Source organism: Salvelinus alpinus, chromosome 2 (assembly GCF_045679555.1).
Source record: "Salvelinus alpinus chromosome 2, SLU_Salpinus.1, whole genome shotgun sequence".
Lineage (NCBI taxonomy): Eukaryota > Metazoa > Chordata > Actinopteri > Salmoniformes > Salmonidae > Salvelinus > Salvelinus alpinus.
The window spans coordinates 64,426,741-64,441,780 of NC_092087.1; the positions used below are offsets into that span (position 1 = coordinate 64,426,741).

Consider the following 15,040-nt stretch of genomic DNA (forward strand, 5'->3'; position numbering starts at 1 on the left):
CAATGCTAACTAGCATTAGCGCAATGACAACCTAACCCCAGCGGGACTCTGGACTTTTGCCCACTCGAAGGTAGTGTGCCATCCAATAAATTATAACTCGTCCCCGTTTCCTCTATATGAGAGTGGGCTGGCCTTCCTTAGCTCTTCGGAGACTAAGGAAGGCCAGACTAACTAAGGTTTCATTAATTAATAAGGCCATACTGAGACAGCTCCCATTTGACCTGTGTACCTACATTGTCCAGCAGACAAATGACAACTATCGCCTGTGCTCATATGACAGTGTTTTGTTGACTGTGCCTTAGGCCGGTACAGTTCCAGTTAGCAGCTCCTTCCGCTTGGAATGAGCTTCAAAGGGCCCTGAAATTACAGGAGCTCATCCCTTAAAATGAGTTTAAAGGTAAGATAAATACTAGGATGGAGAATGAAGTGGGGAGCTGTCGATAATCTGAACCCTAGTTGCTCCACACCTCCCCAAACCATCTTGCTGCTCAATGTGTAAATGTATGCTTTTAAACTGTAGTGCTTTGTTTTTTATGTTGTAAAAGTGTCGGAAACTTTGTGTGCTACTATTTCGGCCAGGTCTCTCTTGTAAAATAGATTTTGAATTATATTGAGACTAACCTGGTAAAATAAAATAAATAAAAGAACAGAAACTGGGTGATTACCATCATCAAACGACGAGAGGAAGGCATAAAATATCCCCATCGTCCAGCTGCCCGTGCCCTTTCTGCCTATGGGCCCTGGTCAAAAGTAATGCAGAGAATAGGATGCCATTGGAGATGTACACCTTCTCTCTCCTTTCCTTCTCACCCATGCAGCCACAGAGGTTATTAATATGGATATGATTGGATTCTATGCCCTACTTTTAAAATTGCACATTGATATTCGGGAGGAATTTTCCACCGCTTTGATGATCTTCACAGACTTGTTTCCCGCTCATCTCTTTCTCTATATTGTTTTAACGTTGTGCGCGCCGAAGCTTGCTTTTTATTTTCACTTCAAAGGGGAAGCCTATTTTCACAAGGCTGCAGGCTTTTGGATTGTTTCTGTGTTGTTGCGTGCACAATGAAACTGTTATTGATGATCATGTGTTTTTGGCATGTGAAAAACTAGGCTTTAAAGAGACTGCGATGCGCACGGTGCATTGCAATCAATGTGTGTATTTTTGAAAATCATTCAAGGTCGTTATCTGTGATAGTCCCCATATTCACCATGAAATTGATCATCAACCTTTGACAGAAAATTGCTTGAAAAACATGATAACTGTTCATAGATCATATCTGATGGACCAGGGCCTGTATGATAGTAATAATAATCATAATTTGGGGGTGCTTACTGTATATAGTCTTGTTTCACTATATGTACAAGTGGGTAACCTGTACAGGTGTGATGTTTTTGACATATCCCACTCCCCCTGAGACCTCCTCGGAGAGGGTCGGGGAGTGTTAATATAGGATCAGTTTTGCCTTTTAGATCACGATACGGTTATATGGGCGGGGGGCACCTGATCCAAGATCCGAGATGCTTTATGGTTTCTTGATTTTTTTTCTGTGTAAAGATTCCAGTTGCATGGATGGAAAATATCCCTACACCCACTCCCATTGCTGTTTGAATATGATCATTTTTCTATTTGTTTAATTCAAACAGCAGTGCAGCTACCACCATATTGCTTTTCCTCTCGTTGATTACAATGTATTCAGAGTTAATGCATCCCAGTGCTCCTTTGAGAAATTCCCCTTCAACCTTGAGGTTAAATAATGTCCCCACTGATCAGCATATCTTTTGAATGTGAGGTTAATAACTACTTCGTATTAGAGAGAACATGCTTCACATACATCCTAACACCACACCCACACACACACACACACACACACACACACTAGCCATATGCCTCAGTGGCTCAACATTGGAATGTGCCTTTGACTTCTAATTATCGCAGAAGAAAAAAGATTCTCATCCAATTTTAATTTGGGTAACATCATTGGCATGCAGGTCTGTCTGAAATGCAAATGTCCTATAATTATGCCAACGTAAAAAAAAAAGGGCCAAACTTGTCAACAGATGTGGTGGAATATTCATTCTCATATCTTTACATATCAGACGAGTTTATTTTTAATCACTCAAACGCATAATCACCCTAATCACACGAAGAGATAACAAAACGATTGTCATTCTCATCGGACGCTGTCTAAAACAGGAAAAGGTGAGGAGGACCTTTACTACCAGATGAGTGAACGTGTAATGAGGTGAAACCATTCTCATGAGATGACTAACCTTGCCAGAGGCCTGAGGATTTGGGTTAACTTCCCGAGATAATGACCAGCCTCGGCTATGGCTCAGCGAGCTAGCAGTCTTATGACACGTGAGAGACCCCGATACGAACCCCGATACGAACCATACTGAAACAGCCATTTGAAACGCAGCTATTCAAAATAAACTAATGTTCCATATGTTTCAGAAGGGCCAGTGAGGTGTGTCCGTCTCTTATTCAGTTTAGGCCATCATTAATACGTGCCGTTATGTAGCCTGGTTGCATTTCAAGCTGAAAAGCGCAATAAATGCTAAGCATTTCCTTGATTATTGATTGGCAGACTATGATGATGTTTTGAGGCTGACAGAAACAGTAAAGACAGCGGCCTGGATTGGTCTAGCAGTTACTGTTGCCGTCGGCTTCAGAGCACTTGTACAGGTGCATCTAATGTACAGATTCATTTGATCACTCTGTTGTTGCAGAGAATTTTCCTGCACGGCAGGAAATGCGAACTTGTATTAGTTTGTGACTTGTATAGTTTGTGATTCCCACTTTAAAATGGAAAAATGTATCAACCCCTACCAAAATGACCATTAATTATAATCCACATAATAATTCACATTTCCTGTTACTGCAGGATTATTTTCCTACATTTACATTTTAGTCATTTAGCAGACACTCTTATGCAGAACGACTTACAATAGTGAGTGCATACATTCCTGCTGTGAGAAACGGATCAAATTAAGATATGACATACAGTATGTATGCAGGTGTTGGCGTTTGAATTTAGTTTGCACCGCACCCATACTTTCCTGTCTCTCTTCACTATCTCTGTCCAGTAAAACATTTTTTTTTTTTAAAGAAAACAAATACGTAAACGCGTTTGAGAGTGATGGTGAGAGTGAAGGGCTCGGCCATACGATCTCACAGTGGGTTACATCACGGCATGTTGCCACTACTACCAAAGTCACACCTGGTTGAGGGATCTCGAGAAGGCCACCGGCTTGTTCATCATGCTGACAGACCAGCAGGATTTAGCCGAGTGCCAATATACCCTCGTACTGAATTCTTATTATTTTTGGACTGAATCTCGCTCATTGTCTCCAATAGTCCAAATGCCATAAGGTCTTTTCCTCACTTCTATAACTGACTACAATGTCGAGGCTCTCCTAGAAGTTGGCGGTGTGAGGGGGCATCATTTTGATATCATGGATGGTCAGTCCTTGCATCCATAGCTCTGTCTATGCATTGATGAGTGGTTACATTTCTCTTCCCCCATCCCTCAGCTTTTTACCAAAACAGGGGCGGGGAATATGCTTTGTTATTGTTTCAACTGCTGCTTGCCGCTTTAATGTAGAATCTAGTGCGGGGAAAGACTGGGACCAGAAATCAGCCCAGCATTTCTAACACACCAGGACATTTTTTTCCCTCCAAGCCCCCGTTATTAGCCAAATAATGATCATTTTGCACAAACCCCCCAATTTAGACATGCCAACTGGGCAAAAAAATTGCCCTATGGCCAGTCTGTCTCTGATGTGCTACAGCTTTCTCCAGGTGTATCTTACTTCATCTTACTAATGGCACTGAATCTCCTTCTACACATACAATATGAATGCAGTACCTTCCCCAAACAGGAAATCAAAGAAGATAATGAAAATGTATAAATAAATCAGCAGCAATAACAACATATGTAATATCCTCATCTCGTCTGTTTGGTGTTCTTGTGTTGAAAAATGCTAAGTCGTATTGACAAAATGCCAACAGCTACTATATGTAAATAAAGCCTCCTCAAAATGTAAATTAGTCGTAAATGTGTCTCTGCTTCGAGCACGCCCTCAACACAACCTGTTTCAGTAAGTGTGCCTATCTCTGCGTGACGTTTACCATGGTTAACAACACTAAAAACAACATAAATGGTGCAGAAAAACCAACATTTCGTCTCTAGGCTTCCACCTGACGTTAGCTTTGGAGAAGCATTAATAGGCGAGGGCACAGGCCTCATTTACATATACTTCAATAAACCACACAACAACAAAAAACTGTCGGGATCAGCATTAATTCCAGCGCCGGATTACATAAGACACTGACTCGCAAAAGCCAAGGAATACTAAGGAACGCCTCTCCGCCAGTATCTCTGATGTCAGAAAGAATTGGGAGAAATAACGGCCCGCAGTGCGATGTGCCAGCTAAGTAGGGCATGTCGGGAGCTGCCGCCGCCAGCCCGCCTGCCTTCAGAACTCTCCTTTTGCAAGGGGGCGAACTGCTGCTTTCAAGCTCTCCCTCTGAAGACGATGCTGAGATCACAGAGTTGCGGAGATAAAGCGCCTGTGATTCTACTCCCCCACCTCCATCCCCTTCCCTCCAGCGCCGAACCCCCACTGGAGTCTCAAAATTAAACTTTAATAAAGACAGACAGGGCAGCAGAGTTAATATGGAGCTGCGCTGCCCGGTCCCTGGCTGGTTGCAGTGCAATGACGAGCATCCAAAGTTCAGCTGCACAGCCTTGAAGTCATGCTGGTACCCAATGAATGTAGCCAAGTTATCGTTACTCATTGTGTATTTATTTTTACTTTTATTAATACGTGTTTTTACTTTTCTATTATTTCTCTTTTTTATTTCTCTCTTCATTGTTCGGAAGGGCCCGTAAGTAAGCATTTCACTGTTAGTTACACTTGTTGTTTACGAAACAGGTGACAAATAAAATTTGATTTGCATTGAGAGAGTTGCCAGACCAGTCGCTGTATGCTTATAAAGGGAGTTTTGAAGAAGATGGTGGCCACTGGCAAGGCCACACCTATATCATATCAGCCCTTGCTAATATTGCCATTGAATTGCTGTTTAAAAAAATTCTGGGGTACCAGTATTGCCTCAAGAGATAATCCATGTTGCTTTGTTTGGACTGGCACCGTAGAAAATGGTCATTGGCAACAGCAACCCCCCCAAAAAAGTTTGTTATATAATGAACACAAATTAGGAAACAAAATTTCCTATACGTGAAATGCACTGCAATTTTACATCTAGGCATTGCTTTGTAGGTGTGTAGACTAGGAAATGTTGAATAACAGTTCAAAGAAAAGAAGCTCTCTCTCACTGCGCTTGCAGAGTATCACTTATTTATTGAATGCCGACATTTCAGCCTCACGACCGTCATCAGAGATCTTAACCAGTATTTCCTAGAACATCGTCATGTCAGTCTTGGAAGGGGGAACTGACTCTGAGTCACCCTATTCCCCGTGTCTTACAGCAGTGGTTTCATCAAGCTCAAGCTCCTGGCATACTCTGGTCATGACGCTGCAACTACTGCTGTACTGTGTTCACGGGAGAGAGAGATGGAGAGAGGGATAGAGAAAGGGAGGGAGTGAAAGGGAGATGGAGAACGAGAGAAAGGGAGAGGCCCAAGACGAGGGGAGGGGGGGGGCTCTGCAAAAGAGAGGGTGAGTTGGACAGAGAGCCTTATCCTGGTAATGAAGAGAGTCGGTCAACAAAGCCACCGGCAAAAATCCTATCCCTCTCTCCTTCTACTACAGTCATCTGTTAATGTTTGCCTTTTCAATTGTTTGCACAGTGATTTCCGATGGGAATACACTTCACAGCACTAGCCTCTCAGTTCTTGTTACACTCTTCAATTGGACAGTTGTACTGTTTTCCTGTTTTAGGTACAATAGCTTTAGGCGATCTCAACGTCACGGCCATCTTTACGGACTAGGTTTCAAAATGTGTACTTCTGTGGCATTACAGCTCTAGCATGGTCCCATATCTCTTTGCGCTGTCATGCTAATGGCCATAGCACTAGAAACACAGAGCCTGAAAGGTTGACCGCATATTCAATTCAAATTGAAATCTCTCTTTTTAAAGCCATCCTCCCCCCACCTTCCTCGACTTTTCATAAATAAGTCTATTTAACGCAGGTATGTTCCGCAGAGCATCAAATCCTCTTGCAGAGTCACATGCAGGTAAGATGTTTTGATGTTCTAAATATTATCAGACAGAGCAGATTCCCGAAGTTTCCAAAACACTGACCTTTGACAATAACTCTCAAGATTGAAGAGATTAGCTCTATTTCAAAATGTCACTTTTTCAGAGAATTACCCCTGTTCCATACACTGCACATAATGAGCATGCGGCAGCAGACAGCCTACAATAACTTAATGAAAATGCCATTGTGTTCTTTGAATTTTTGTATTCCTTTGTCCTAATGTTACGAAATACCTTCATAAACACAACCAACTAGCATATATGATAGCATATATGAAATGTGTCTATTAGGCTTATACTTGAATGTTGCAGTCAAAATGACCGCTCATTGGCTCAAAGCGGGGTCCCTCGAGGCCCTGCTTTTCTAGTGATAGGAGTTAGCTACAGAGCACAAACAGTTCTGGGATTAGACTGCCAAACCTAATCTTCCCTACTGATTTGGGAGCAATATAAAATGATATCAAATAGAAAACTGTCCGATATTGACAGTGTTCACAGAAAGGCATTCGCAGCGGGCATAGCTGCCTCACTGCCTCACTGCCTCACTGCTTGACACTTATGGGGCCAGCTAAGCTACTGGAGGAAAAGGGAAGAGACGATAGTTCGAGAGACTGAAAGAGAATGGGGAAAGGTGGAGAATTTCGTTACACTCAGGCCTCAGCTGAGTTTAAATCATAAGCTCCTAAGTGACTCCTGATAACATCAGCACAGTGGGAATCTGCCCAAGAGCCTGTCGGCAAGGAAGAAGAAGAAGAAGAATAGGAGATAGAAAAAAAAACTGACGATAATGATTCACTTCAAACGCCACCCTGGGAGCATTAAGCCTTCTCACTACAGCTCAATGAATTTAAGAGAGAGAGACTGAGAGACAGAGAGAGACAGACAGAGAGCGAGACAGAGAGAGAGAGAGAGACAGAGCGCAAGAAGGCACAAACAGCGAAGCTAAGATAGCATCAGTTGAACACTTCCTCTGGGTGCGTGGAAGTCAAAAGGAAAGAAGAAGAAGAAAAAAAGAGCCACAACCACTTTAATATGAGCCATCTTTGCCATCTTCAGCATCTGTCGTAGGTTATAGTATTTCTTAAGAGGTCAACAGATGCTTGCGTTGTAACTACCTTGTGGTGGAATGTGGAAAACAAAACATACTAGACTGAGAGAACAGAACGACACTTAGCAACACACAGACATGCTCTTTAACCTTGACAGTGTTGATTGCTGGTTCGTCAAATGCGGAGCCCCCCTTGGAGACTCCTTTATCTCAGCTCAAATGTCGGTTGTTAGTTTCCAACAACTTTACATCGCTCCTTGAACGTAACATAATTCTCTGAATGATTCTCTTTTTTTTTTATTGCGTAATACTAGATGACCGATTGCCTGTCCCTGACACTCATCTTTATGACGGGATGAAAGCATACGATTTCAGATTTTATTTTTATCGGAGACAACACATGGGATTGGATCACTTTCAATGCAAAACCAGCGTACTTTATACAGGTACAGCCCAAGACAAAGACTGTTTGGTATACTTCAGTCTGCCTCAGAATGACAGGACGTCAGGAGGCAGAGACAGAGGGTTTGGCTCATCTTTGACAAATGGGCAATTCTACGGCGACAGAAAGACGCCAAGACTCTGACTTTTCCACTTTAAAAGGATGCCAAACCGAAAACCATTGATTGCAAAGTTAAACAAACCATACAACTCTCGGACTTTCAACAGAACCTTTGACAAAAACAGATATAATCGAAAAACTGTGAAGAGTAACAGAATTACATTTTCCAACAACTCTGTCAAACACTGTATCTAATCCAAAGTAATATTCAAAGATGTCTGCATAAAGAATGGATTGTCAGATATGATATGACACGTTGACTGATCAAAATCTATTTTGGTTATTGAACTACAGTAGGTGCAGTGGATTAACACCCAGTAACAGAATGATGGTAGCAGAGTAACATCATGGGTCCCTCCCTGATCTGTACTATACAGAGATGCATGGTGGTGTATCCTGAATAGGTGCACAAAGCTAGAACAATGTTATTACAATATTATTCTACACACTAGCTATTACTATAATGAGCTCAGACGCCAAATAATACCACATTTGGTTGGTCCGAAACGTACCAAATCTGTGCCAATCATATACGTCTATGTTTAACAAGTTTGGACATCCCAGTACAACACAGTAGAGCACAGTACAGTAAAATACAGTGGAGTTCAGTACAGTAAAATACAGTGGAGTTCAGTACAGTACAGTTTAGTAGACTATAAGCTAGTTTAGTACAGTACAGTAAAGTACAGTACAATACAGTAAATTATACTGTACTTTACTTGTGTGCTCTACTGTACTAAACCATTCTCTACTGTACAGTAAAGTACTGTACTTTATTGTACTGACCAATACTATACTCTACTGTAGTGTATAGTGCTGTTTAAACGTGAAACAGATGTCTATGATTGGTTCAGATTTGGACTGACCATATTTTCACTACTTTTCAATGTCCATGGATGTCCGGTGTCGGTCAGTGCTCAGTGAGTGAGAGGGCTGGCTACAGTAAATGGGAAGAGAGGGGGCTCATGGGTAGGTGTCAGTAGTGACGGGGGAAAGATCTATACAGTTACATATAGGGATATTATTTGACGATATATCGTATAGCAACGTTTTGACAATATCGCAATATCATTTTTGCGCTAGTTTGCTGTACCGGCACAAAAACTCCAGTATTTTTCCTTCATAGCTTGTTCTCCATCTTCTTTTTAAACAGGGAGACAATTTGTTTTCAGCACTTTTACTTCCATGATTGATCAAAACTTGTTTTCTCATGGCTCTCTCTTGTCACTCCGCAGCAGACATATGGTGAGCAATATGTTTGGAACATCAAATCGCAATAAAATCACAGTATGGAATTGCAAAACATATAGAATTGTGAGAACCGCAATACATATCGTATTGGCACCTAAGTCTCATCATAATATCGTATTGTGAGGTCCCTGGTAATTCTCAGCCCTAGGTGTCAATAAGAGCTGGAAGTGGTGACATTAACTGGAGAGAGTTGAGAGACAGGGAGAGAGAGAGGGAGGTGGTGTTCAGACTGTTTTCACACTCTTGGTTTGACCATGAGACAGAAGGAGAAAGAAAACAGTTATGAGCTGAACATAACAGTATGCCAGTGGAAGGGAGGACAGTAGAAGGTAACCCAACTGTGGTTTGTGACTACTATAAACGTTCATTGCAGCCATTTCCGTTTCAGTCATTCTGTTACTGATTTGGTAACAGAATAACACGCTTTAATCACACTATAAATCATCAACCAAATGTTATCCGTAAAAACACTATAACTAATTAGCAGGTCTACCTTTACAGTACGTGTTACTTCTGTGAACTTTCATTATCCTCCCTCCTCATGAGGGAGAGAAATGTGAAAATATCTTAAAGATATGTGGTGTTTTGGTAACAGAATGACACTATGCAATATTTCTTAAACTTACAGATGGCAAATCATTTTGGCAAAACTAAATATAAATGATATTAGTTGGCAGGGGACTTTACTTCAGCATTATTGTGTTTTGATGTATTTCTTATACCCTTTAAGACTGTTTCTGCTGGATGTTTTCTAAGATCCCTTTTCCATCTGTTTGACCAGAAATCAAAGCCTTTGCTTATTCCTCATTTTTAGGATGGAAAATGTAGAGACATTTATATATGCCTTCATTTCTCAAAAGGTATTTACATTTACATTTACATTTAAGTCATTTAGCAGACGCTCTTATCCAGAGCGACTTATTTACTCTTAGATGTCATTTTGACACCCAATTTGATGTGCTCCTATGAACTTCTCATGTTAGTGCTCATGGGACTTTTTACATGGAAATTCCCTAATCTAGTGTAGGAAGTAGACCAGACACTGGTAACCTAGCCTGGTCCTAGATCCGTTTATGCGATGTAGAATAAAATAGAATACCATTTAGCAGAAATATAAATACAAGCAAGGCACTCAAACTAATTGACAGTAAAATAATTACACATGTACCTTGGAAGGGGATATGCAGAGCAAAGTTTTGAATTGAGAAAATGTACGTTTGCAGCGTTCGATCTAATGTCCACAGTTAGTATGGATATTGGAATATAGTCCCAGTCAAAGTTCTCCCAGAGCTGTGCCACCCAGATCCACACTGAAGCTAATTTCTTAGCTAAGCTGCCGCAGCCCTATCTCCGGTAACAGGTTCCATGCAGCCCAAAGCTGAGGCTTTAGTCTCACTGGTATGAGCCGCCGTTTGTAACATGCTATATTCTGTGGAAATGATTAATTCCGTGTCACAAAATGTAAACATTGCCATCTTTTGTGCCCACAAAATGCCAAACGGTTATACACTGAAACCCCACGAGGGACTGTGTCTGCCTCCCAAATGGCACCCTATTCACTAATAGTTCACTACTTTTGACCAGGGCCCATATGTCTGTGGTCAAAAGTAGTGCACTATATAGGGAATATTTTGCCATTTGGGAGATTCATCCCGGCATCTGAACAAAGCTCTGCCGCGCACCCAGATGTTTATCACCCAGGGCCCTTGGCTTTATGAGATAGTGCCTAGCGTCGCGCCAGTAGTGGCATTACTACCATCCACGAGACCACAATGTAATTCCCTCTTTGCATATGCCAATGGGATACGATTAAGAATGCAAACTGCACCTCGATCTATCTCTCCCTATCAAAAACACCCACGAGGCTCATTGTTAGGCACATAATAAAAATGTTAATGTTCTATTGAGCCCCGATAAGGCCTACCGCCGCCCACCTAGGCTCTTCTGATGTGCTTGTCAGGGCTGGGGATCACTTTCACAAAGGGGACGCTGTCTGGCAGCATTCCAAATGGCACCCTATTCCTTATTATAGCGCACTGCTTTTGACCAGGGCCCTGACATTTGGGATGCAGCCTCTGCCATTGCTCAAACTGAGGAGCTATTGTTGCGAAGCCAAGTAGGAGATTGATATACCAATAAAAAGTGTAGCGAATAAAACCATATAGGAAGTCTCCACTTCCCCCTTCCTCGTGCCAATAAAAAATGATAGACAATCAGTTACCAGAGGGTGATGGTGATAATCCGTTAACAGGCAGGCTATTAAGAGGAGCGGAGGTAACCGTAGCAACATGCTACTGTTGAACACATGAGAGGGTGTGATGTCATGTGTTATATATACCATGGTTGGAAAGTGTTTCCCCTTGATTTGACTCTTATTGATAATCCTTTAACGGACAATCTATCAAAAGGGGAGCGGTGCTACCGTTGAACACAGGGGAGGTGTGTGATGTGTCAATGTCACGTATACTCTCTCTCCGGCCTCTAGGTCACCAGGCTGCTGATTATCCCGCACACCTGTCACCATCGTCAAGCGTGATTTAACTCTTTCTTAAATTATCAGGGCGAAATACAAAAATTCTAAAATCTGTTTTATTTTATTAACTCTTATTTTACGAGGTACTAGGTTGACTAAAAACACAAATTATTACAGCAACAGTTTGGGGAAGGGATATCCAATATCCAAGATTGAGAACATTTGGGTCAGTTTTTCAGACACAGATTAGGCCTAGTCTTGGACTAAAAAGTGCTTTCAATTGAAAATCTCCATTGAGAATGCTTTTTTACTCCAGGACTAGGACAAAAATGTTTAAAATTAATGTTTAATTTATTTAGACTGTGGGTCTTTAAGAAATGCAAGGAGGGACACATTGGATGTCTTGGCAGCCCACAAAGGTACTGGTCCAAAGATTGAACAAGAGCGTGTGTTTTCGGTTGATTGGACGAGTGATAGCACTGTCTGTGGCTACACAGGGAGCAGCAAATGTCAAATACGGCCAGATAAGCAGTGCTCAACCAGGCAGACTCCATAACCACTCTGTATTCAAATAGTTACATTTCTCTTACAGCTCTCTCTGGAGATGGACCCGATGCAGCATGTGTGATTTGGAATCCTAAGCTAACCTTCCTGTATTTCTCATAAAGGATCCTAGACCACAAATCTAGATATAGAATACTTTGGGTTTTGAAGTCTATTTCAGCATGTGGATAAACATATGTGTTCATAGTTTTGTATATAACCATGTAAATACATATTTATGAGGATAATATTATGTTGTGACTGTGAATGTGAATGTACGTACTTCAGAGCATCTCTGTCATCCTCTTTGGTGAAACAATGTTAGCCTTGGGTGAGAAATGGGATATGGTTCTTCACAGTGACATTCATCCAAATGTTATAATAAATATTTTAAGCCCCAGTTCATAGCGTTTGTCTAAATCTAGTTAAGCTAAGACACCCACGGATAAATTTCTCCAGGGTGCAGTCTCTAAATCGATGGTAGCCTGCGTATTATTTGTCTCATTATTATTAAGACAAAATAGATTTCAAGCCGCCAGACTGTCGGGGACACTAATGTAAAATCAAATTACGGGGTAACGAAGTTAAATAGCGTGCTTCGTTCGGTTGAAAACTCCCAAGTCTTGTGTTCTGATAGATATGAGCTCCACAGCTCCACACACTTTCTATGGACAATTTTTGATCTTTCATTTTTATTTTGTAAGCTTTCTAAAGAACATTGCTAGATATATTGGACACAAAACTAAATTGTCATTATTGGAAATCAGTCCTTAAATAATCAAGTAGCCTAAAGATGATCAGAACTGCGGCTGGATCTGTCAATCCAAGTCAAAAAACTTTATTGAAGACTGTCACTTGCCCAGAGATAGAGATAGAAAACAACACTGACTTGTTTCTTTGAATATGGTCATTGATGATGCTCACTTTCTTTTTCAAAGCCAAGCATCCATCTAAGGAACATAAGAAAAAGGGCAATGTTATGTCTACACCCACCTTTCTTTCAGACCCATATTTTTTTGTTGACCACAGGGCCCGGTTTTCCCCGGCGGTCCCCGTAGCATCCTCCTCATCTCCTAGCAGCCCCGCGGAAGCTGTATCTGAATCCTCCCCCTCCTCCAAATCCTCTCCCTCCTCCACATCCATCGTTTTGAGACGCTTAGGTGCTCTCTCGTATTCCCCTTCCTCGTATTCCTCAATGAGAGACATTGTTGATGAATAGCAACAATTTTTGGTGTTAGATGAATTCACCACCTGAGAAATAAATCACAAATAGCAGTCCGGGAAGTTGCATGCACGTGGCTCTAAAATAGAATGTCGACCAAGCGAACTAGAATTTTGACAGCTGTGCGCATCGACGGTAATGCCATCCTCCAATACGCCCCCTTCTTGTGCGTGCACCTTCACTCTTTTGTTCACATTGCAGATTTTCTTCCATTGGACAACCTATGCTTCTGTTCTGAATATAGTCGTTGATTGGCTATGGCGGTTAGGCGTAAAAAGCAAACATATGATAGAAGCTTCTGTATCGCCGAAGACGAGCCACAGTCTGTAGTCTACGTGCATACCGTCAAAGAGTAGACCACTAGGCCTAATTAAAAGGTAAACAATGAAGCAAATGTATCCCATGACACTTCACATTTAAGTCATTTAGCAGATGCTCTGACTTACAGGAGCAATTATAGTTACGTAACCGACCTACCTAGTTAGCTCAGGAATTTCGAACCAGTGACCTTTCGGTTACTGGCCCAATGCTCTTAACAGCTAGGTGACCTGCCGGGCTACTTTCACATGCAAATAGCACCTATTTTCTATAGGCAATCCATAGGCTATTGATCAAGTACTATTCTGTTATTACTATGTAATAGTACGGTAGTATTAGACTTAGAACTACACAATGAAGAAAACAGTCTAGTTGTTTCAACTAATTACTATTAAGTAACTGGTTCCACGTGTTAGGCCTACCTGAACTTCAAAAATGAGTTGGCGCTAACTTAGCGCCCAAATGTATTTGGGCATCTTATCTAAAAAAGGCTGTGGAACCAGCAGGGTTGGAATAATGCAGGGGCTTACCGGGGCTGAAGCCCCTGGGCCCAGGAGGCAACAATTTTGTACTTAAGTAAATAAATATATATATATATAGTACCAGTCAAAAGTTCGGACACAGCTACTCATTCCAGGGTTTTTCTTTATTTTTACTATTTTCTACGTTGTAGAATAATAGTGACAACACCAAACAATGAAATAATACATATGGAATCATGTAGTAACCAAAAAAGTGTTAAACAAATCAAAATATATTTTATATTTAAAATTCTTAAAAGTAGCCACCCTTTGCCTTGATGACAGCTTTGCACACGCTTGGCATTCTCTCAACTAGCTTCATGAGGTAGTCACCTGGAATGCATTTCAATTAACAGGTGTATCTTGTTAAAATTCAATTTGTGGAATTTCTTTCCTTCTTAACCCTTTCATGTTCATGTTCATGTTTCAACTTTCAGTTCCAAATATCTCTAACGGTCGCCCCACATGATTTTTTATCCACGTGATGTCAGAACGTTCTCTCCATTCCAGAATGTGATTGTTACGCAACAGTACATTTAATTCGCGCTGCCCTCAAACCAAGGAATTTAGCCAGTTTTTATTTATAGGCTGTTTCAACTTCAATTTCAAATTATTTTCTAACAAGTTTTTATTTTCTAAGAACAGTTTGAATTGAGGTGTGTTCCGCCTCCTCATTCATTAACATAAAAATAGTCATTTTTACTTTTGAGGACAATAACATTTTTGGGACATTTCTGACCCGGAGAAAATTCCCCGGGCACTTCCCAATTGTTTGTGCAGTTCAAGTCTGCAGACATTTGCGCTTCTCCCGTCAGAACAGGATCTGCACACGTGTTCACATTTTCCATCTGTTGCCCGCATCGCAGTCATTGTTGT

At 41.2% G+C, this 15,040-nt stretch overlaps 1 protein-coding gene across 1 annotated transcript in view; it reads right to left on the bottom strand.

Annotated features, from left to right (window-relative positions):
* LOC139566607 (heterogeneous nuclear ribonucleoprotein L-like) overlaps positions 1–13,474 on the bottom strand; it is a 54,581-nt gene extending 41,107 nt beyond the window's left edge. Inside the window, exon 1 of the mRNA XM_071387856.1 lies at positions 13,097–13,474. Coding sequence (XP_071243957.1) covers positions 13,097–13,309 — 213 coding nt within the window. The 5' untranslated portion in view covers positions 13,310–13,474. The remainder of the gene's footprint in view (positions 1–13,096) is intronic.
* Positions 13,475–15,040: the final 1,566 nt, after the last annotated feature.